We start from the raw sequence: 6064 nt of genomic DNA, 5'->3' as shown, positions 1-6064 counted from the left end.
CTGGCCAGGCCCAGCTCTGCCACTCTCACCAAAGACCTGGTCCCTACTTCCCAATCAGCCTGTCCAGTTTGACCAAATGTGACCTGAACTTGCCAGACCACAAGGACATAGCCGCCATCCGCGGTTGTAAGGTCCGGGTCCCCCTGGTTGGGCCAGACCCAACTGCCTGACCGATGCCTCCCTGCCCTCCTGCAGGGTTACGTCTCCCATGCTGCTGGTGGCCCTGGCCGTCTTCTTTGGTGCCTGTTACATCCTCTATCTGCGCACATTGCAGTCCAAGCTCGTACTCTTTGGTGAGAAATCCCCTGCAAATGGATCCCTAGAGTCGGGCCTAGCCCCAAATCCTGGTCTCTTGGAACAAAAACCTGAGAACCCAAACCCAAGTCTGGCCGCGCCTATATCGACACCAGACCCCCCCCAACCCTAAAATCTCAGACGCACCAGATGCTCCATTCAGACTCAGCCACCCACATTTTTATTCCCCAAATCTAGGATGAGATACCCGGAACCCACTCTCCACCTGCTTCTGTCCCTTAAACTTACTCTTTGAGGAAAGCATCAGCTTTAGACACCCACACTGGACACCAGGTGGCGACGTTGCGCTGGCCTAGATCTGTCCCCATCCCTGTCCTGCCTCTTAGGGTGGGATCAGAAAAATCTTGAGACTTCTCAGGGAAGCTGAGGCCTTGGGAAGAAAGGGGCCTGAGTCCCTGGGTGGGGGTGCTCAAGGTTTGGAGTGGGGATAGGGAGGCGTTGGGATCTGATAAGCAGGTAGTCCTACAGGGGTCTGCAGGTTATGTGCATGACAAAGGTGGGCCGGTGGACAGGATGGTAAGCAAGGACAGGGCATGGAGGGAGCGGCTGGAGCACAGCCTCGGCCTGGTGTCAGCTGCTGCCGCCCCGGGGCCTGCACATCTGTCCTAGTCTGCCGAGAAACCAGAAGTCTGTGCTGTTACGTGAAGTAGTTTGGTTTCTCTGTCAGCCTCAAGCCAAATTCTTGGGGAACATTGTGCGTTTACAGGTCAGACTTGGCCCTTGGCCACCAGTTTGAGACTCCTGGTCTGTATAAGAGCAGGTTGGAGCAGGAGAGCCCTAGTCTGGGGGGAGTGGGAGCCGGGAGCTTCCCAGAGGAAGTGGGGTTGGAGGCAGGGGGAGGGCTGCGGAAGGTGTGCTGACAGTGAAGACATTGGAGACACGGGTCGGCCTGGACTTGGAGGGCCTTGGCCTGAGGAGTTTGGGTGATCCTGAGGCTCCCACTGGACTGTTGAGGGGCATTCAGGGTTACTCTGGGAGAGAGCAGCTGCCCCAATGCTGTCTGTCCCCCAGGCCGAGAGGTGAGCCCAGCCCATCAGTATGCTATGGCTGGAGCCGTCTCCTTTCCCTTCTTCTGGCTGGCTGGCGCAGGCTCAGCCGTCTTCTGGGTTCTGGGTAAGTACAGCGTCTGGCTAGTGGGGGTGGAGGGTGGGTACCAGGAGAGGGAGCAAGGCCCTGAACTGTCCATTTTTCTGCAGGAGCCACCCTTGTGGTCATTGGCTCCCACGCCGCCTTCCACCAGATCGAGGCCGTGGATGGGGAAGAGCTGCAGATGGAGCCAGTGTGAGGGGTCTGCCAGCCTCCAGAGCCAGCTGCCCATCCCTGTCCCTGCCCGCACAGCTCTGCTACTCCAGCCAACAGCTACCTTCCCATCATAAGCCCAGGGAACCAGCTTTGGAAATAAAGCTGTTGTAGTTGTCATTCAGCACATACCATACTCTCCCTGGGTATTTTTTTGTGGGTCTGTGTGGGGTGATGCTGGGACACCTCAGAGACTGAGGCAGAGGGGGCCTGCCGTGCGGGGAAGATAATAGGCAGGATAAATAATTCAAATATTCGAGCATCGCCAGTGGTGGTAAGTGGAAGGAGGAGAAAAGAATTGGGAAGGGAGACTGTGCCAGGGCTCCCATGTTCGATGATTCACTGGGAAGACTTGGTACACAGCTGGGATTTATTGTGAAAAGATACAAAGCAAAATCGCAAAGGATAAAGGCACATGGAAAGGAAACCGGGCACAAGTGTCCAGAGTAGCCCAGCGGAGGCACAGGGAGTGCTCCTTCCCCCAGCAGTGACCTGTGCCAGCACGTGGGGAGTGTCTGCCAGGGAAGCCCCTAGAGTCTCGGGGCCCAGGCTTTCCCCCGGGGCTGGCCACAGAAGTCCCCTGTCTGACATGGACCAAAATTCCAGATCCCCAGGAAGAAAGCGGGTGTTCTGATAAACAATAGCATTTCACAAACTGTTCAGCCATGTGAGCCACTCCTCAGGGAATGGTGGGAACTGCCCTGAAGTCCAAGTTCCCAGATGCCAGCCAAGGGCCCACACACAGGCAGGCGGCTCTAAGGACAACAGCCCCGGGCCTGCTATGTTAAGGGCATAGAGAAAGTTCTGGAGTGAAGACCCAAATAGAGTGAGGGAGCAGCTGCAGATCCTTGGAAGGGAGAACATTTTGGGCAGAGGAAGCAGGGAGTTGGTGCAAAGGCCTGGAGATGACAGTGTTTCTGGAGGTCTGAGGATCGGGCAGGAGGCCGGGTGGCTGGAGCAGCTGAGCTGGGGAAATTGGGAGCCTTGCCCTAGCCAGTTTTACTCAGTGGATAGAGCGTTGGCCTGCGGACTGAAGGGTCCCAGGTTCGATTCCCGTCAAGGGCACATGCCCCAGTTGCGGCTCCATCCCCAGTAAGGGGCGTGCAGGCAGCAGCCGATCAATGATTCTCATCATTGATGCTTCTCCCTCTCCCTTCCTCTCTGAAATCAATTAAAAAAAAGAACTTGGGAGCCTTGCAGGCTTCAGTGCAGGCTCTGAGTGAGATTAAAGGGACAGGAATTGCTTCTTATTGTAATGTGAAGACTGTCGTGTGGAAATACCGACAAAAGAGAAACACCTGGTAGGGAAAGCATTAGACAGATAATGACAACAATGTGAGGTGACAGAGAGGGCCTGGAAAGCTATTTCAGAAGGGGCTGATCCTGGAGGGCTCTCTGAGGAGGTGACATTTCGGTGAGCCCTGAGGGACACGAGCCACAGGAAGGGCTGAGGGGAAGGGTTCTAAGCAGAGGCATGGCCTCTCCAACATCATATCTCATCACCAAAATTCATGGTTCATCACTGATTCAGCAAATGTTATCAAGTGCCCATGGAGGACCCAGCATCCTGTCAGTCATGAGAGCCACCAGCCACGTGTAGCTATTGAGCACTTGAAACATGGCTGGTCCAAACTGAGACATGTTGTGAGGGCAAAACAACAGATTGCAAGGACTTAGTAGGACAAGAGTGTAAAATGTCTCAATTTTTTATATTGGTTATGTGTTGGAAGGATATACTGGTTTAAATTGTTTTCTCCTTTTACATTTCTCATAATTGATTAAATAGCACATGTAAAGCTACATTTGTGGCTCGGATTCTGTTCCTACTGGACTCGCTGGCTAAGATGCTGGGGAAACGTCAGGGTGGCAAATGGACAAGGCCCTGCTCGCTCAGAGCTCTCATTCAGTGGGAAGGTGCAATACCCGGGCCAGACAAGCGGCAGCGGGGAAGTCTCAGTCGTACACAGACTGAAGCCAATAAAACGGGATTGGGTGAGACTAGAGAGCAGTTGAGGAAGGGCAGGGCCTCGCTGGGCAGTGAAAAGGAGATTGCCTCTTGGAGGTCTGGGGGAAGAGTATTCCAGCCAGAAGGACCAGCAAGTGCAAAGGGCCTGAGGTTGGCCGTGCTCAGGAGTGAGGGGACAGCCTTAGGAGACGATGTTGGGGGCCAGATCACGCAGGACCTGCAAGCCATGGGAGGGCTTTGAGGAGCAGGGAAGGGACAGGATCAAGTGTGAGCATTAGAAATACCCCTTTGGGGGAGAAACCAAGATGGCGGCATAGGTAAACACCGGAGATTGCTGCCTCGCACAACCACTTCAAAAATACAACTAAAAGACGGAACGGACATCATCTAGAACCACAGGAAGGCTGGCTGAGTGGAAATTCTACAACTAGAAGGAAAGAGAAAAGCATACCGAGACTCAGAGGAGGTGCGGTGTGGAAGTAAAATACAAAGGTGCGGAGGTGCATGCGGAGTGGGCTGGCGGCTGAGGACACGATTGTCTTTTTCAATCGGGAGGGAGTCTCAAGCTCTGAGCTCCAGTTCTGGGCGAGTCTCTGGGGACCCAGACTCATACGGGAGAAACGGGACTGTCTGGCATCGGTCGGAACTTGAGGGCAGCTTTCTCTCGGAGGCGCTCGCAGCGATTGCCGATTGCTGGGGCCTCTGAGGGCAGGACTGAGAGCAGCCATACTGCTCGCTCCGCCAGCCCTGTTGATCCCCTGGGACCCCCGCCCCGCCCAAGCCGTGCACGGAGGCTTTTGCATATGAAAGGCCCGGCCCTTTGTAATCTGAAAATTACTTAACAAACTGCAGCTGGCCCAAGGCCCCATGGCAACTTGCATTGCTTTACAGCTGGCTTCTGCTGGGTAGCCTCAGGCAGAGGCTAGATTAGCACCTCCTTAGATCCAAGAGCCAGTGTACCCAGTGGTCAGAGTGGGACCATCCAGTTACAACTCCTCAGATCCATAAGGGACACACTCAGGGGGCAGAATCAGTGAGCACCAAAGCCCCACTGAAGCAAGTCTTGCCCCTTAAGGGTGTCTTCAGCATAGAAGTTCTCCCACCGTAGACACAGCTGATTCTCACAGCCAATTGGCCTGGAGGTCAATTCCTCCCAGTGTTACCTACAACAATCAAGGCTTAACTACAACAAGACTGTGCACAAAGCCCACAAGGGGGTGCACCAAGAGTGTCTACCTCAGGTAATTGGGGAGGATGAGCCACTGGGCCCTATAGGACACTTAACACAGAAAGCCACTCTATCGACACAGCAAAGCATAATAAAATGTGGAGACAAAGAAACAGGACACAAATGACAGAAATGGAGGAAAGCAAACTACTGGATATAGAGTTCAAAACCACACTTTTAAGGTTTTTCAAGAATTTTCTAGAAACCACTGATAAACTTAATGAGACCCTCAAGAGATCTAGTGAGACCCTCTATGTTGTGATAAAGGACCAATTAGAAATTAAGCATACACTGACTGAAATAAAGAATAGTATACAGACTCCCAACAGCAGACTAGAGGATCGCAAGAATCAAGTCAAAGATTTGAAATACGAAGAAGTAAAAACACCCAACCGGAAAAGCAAAATGAAAAAAGAATCCAAAAATACGAAGATAGTGTAAGGAGCCTCTGGGACAGCTTCAAGCGTACCAACATCCAAATTATAGGGGTGCCAGAAGAAGAGAGAGAGCAAGATATTGAAAACCTATTTGAAGAAATAATGACAGAAAACTTCCCCTACCTGGTGAAAGAAATAGACTTACAAGTCCAGGAAGCGCAGAGAACCCCAAACAAAAGGAATCCAAAGAGGACCACACCAAGACACATCATAATTAAAATGCCAAGAGCAAAAGACAAAGAGAGAATCTTAAAAGCAGCAAGAGAAAGACAGTCAATTACCTACAAGGGAGTACCCATACGACTGTCAGCTGATTTCTCAACAGAAACTTTGCAGGCCAGAAGGGAGTGGCAAGAAATATTCAAAGTGATGAATACCAAGAACCTACAAACAAGATTACTTTATCCAGCAAAGCTATCATTCAGAATGAAGGTCAGATAAAGAGCTTCACAGATAAGGAAAAGCTAAAGGGGTTCATCACCACTAAACCAGTATTATATGAAATGCTGAAAGGTATCTTTTAAGAAGAGGAAGAAGAAGAAAAAGGTAAAGATACAAATTATGAACAACAAATACACATCCATCAACAAGTGAATCTAAAAATCAAGTGAATAGCCCTAACCGGTTTGGCTCAGTGGATAGAGCCTCGGCCTGTGGACTCAAGGGTCCCAGGTTCGATTCCGGTCAAGGGCATGTACTTTGGTTGCAGGCACATCCCCAGTAGGGGCTGTGCAGGAGGCAGCTGCAGCTGATCAATGTTTCTCTCTCATCGATGTTTCTAACTCTCTATCCCTCTCCCTTCCTCTCTGTAAAAAATCA

General features: G+C 51.7%; 1 protein-coding gene across 1 annotated transcript in view; it reads left to right on the top strand.

The window, feature by feature from the left end:
* RABAC1 (Rab acceptor 1) overlaps window positions 1-1745 on the top strand; it is a 3174-nt gene extending 1429 nt beyond the window's left edge. The window contains exons 3-5 of the mRNA XM_006103577.3: window positions 196-293; window positions 1327-1428; window positions 1512-1745. Coding sequence (XP_006103639.1) covers window positions 196-293; window positions 1327-1428; window positions 1512-1600 — 289 coding nt within the window. The 3' untranslated portion in view covers window positions 1601-1745. The remainder of the gene's footprint in view (window positions 1-195; window positions 294-1326; window positions 1429-1511) is intronic.
* Window positions 1746-6064: the final 4319 nt, after the last annotated feature.

The sequence above is a fragment of the Myotis lucifugus genome, unplaced genomic scaffold (genome assembly GCF_000147115.1).
Source record: "Myotis lucifugus unplaced genomic scaffold, Myoluc2.0 scaffold_493, whole genome shotgun sequence".
Taxonomy (NCBI): Eukaryota; Metazoa; Chordata; class Mammalia; order Chiroptera; family Vespertilionidae; genus Myotis; species Myotis lucifugus.
The sequence above is the reverse complement of the archived record's forward strand: the minus strand, read 5'-3'. Positions and strand labels throughout refer to the sequence as shown.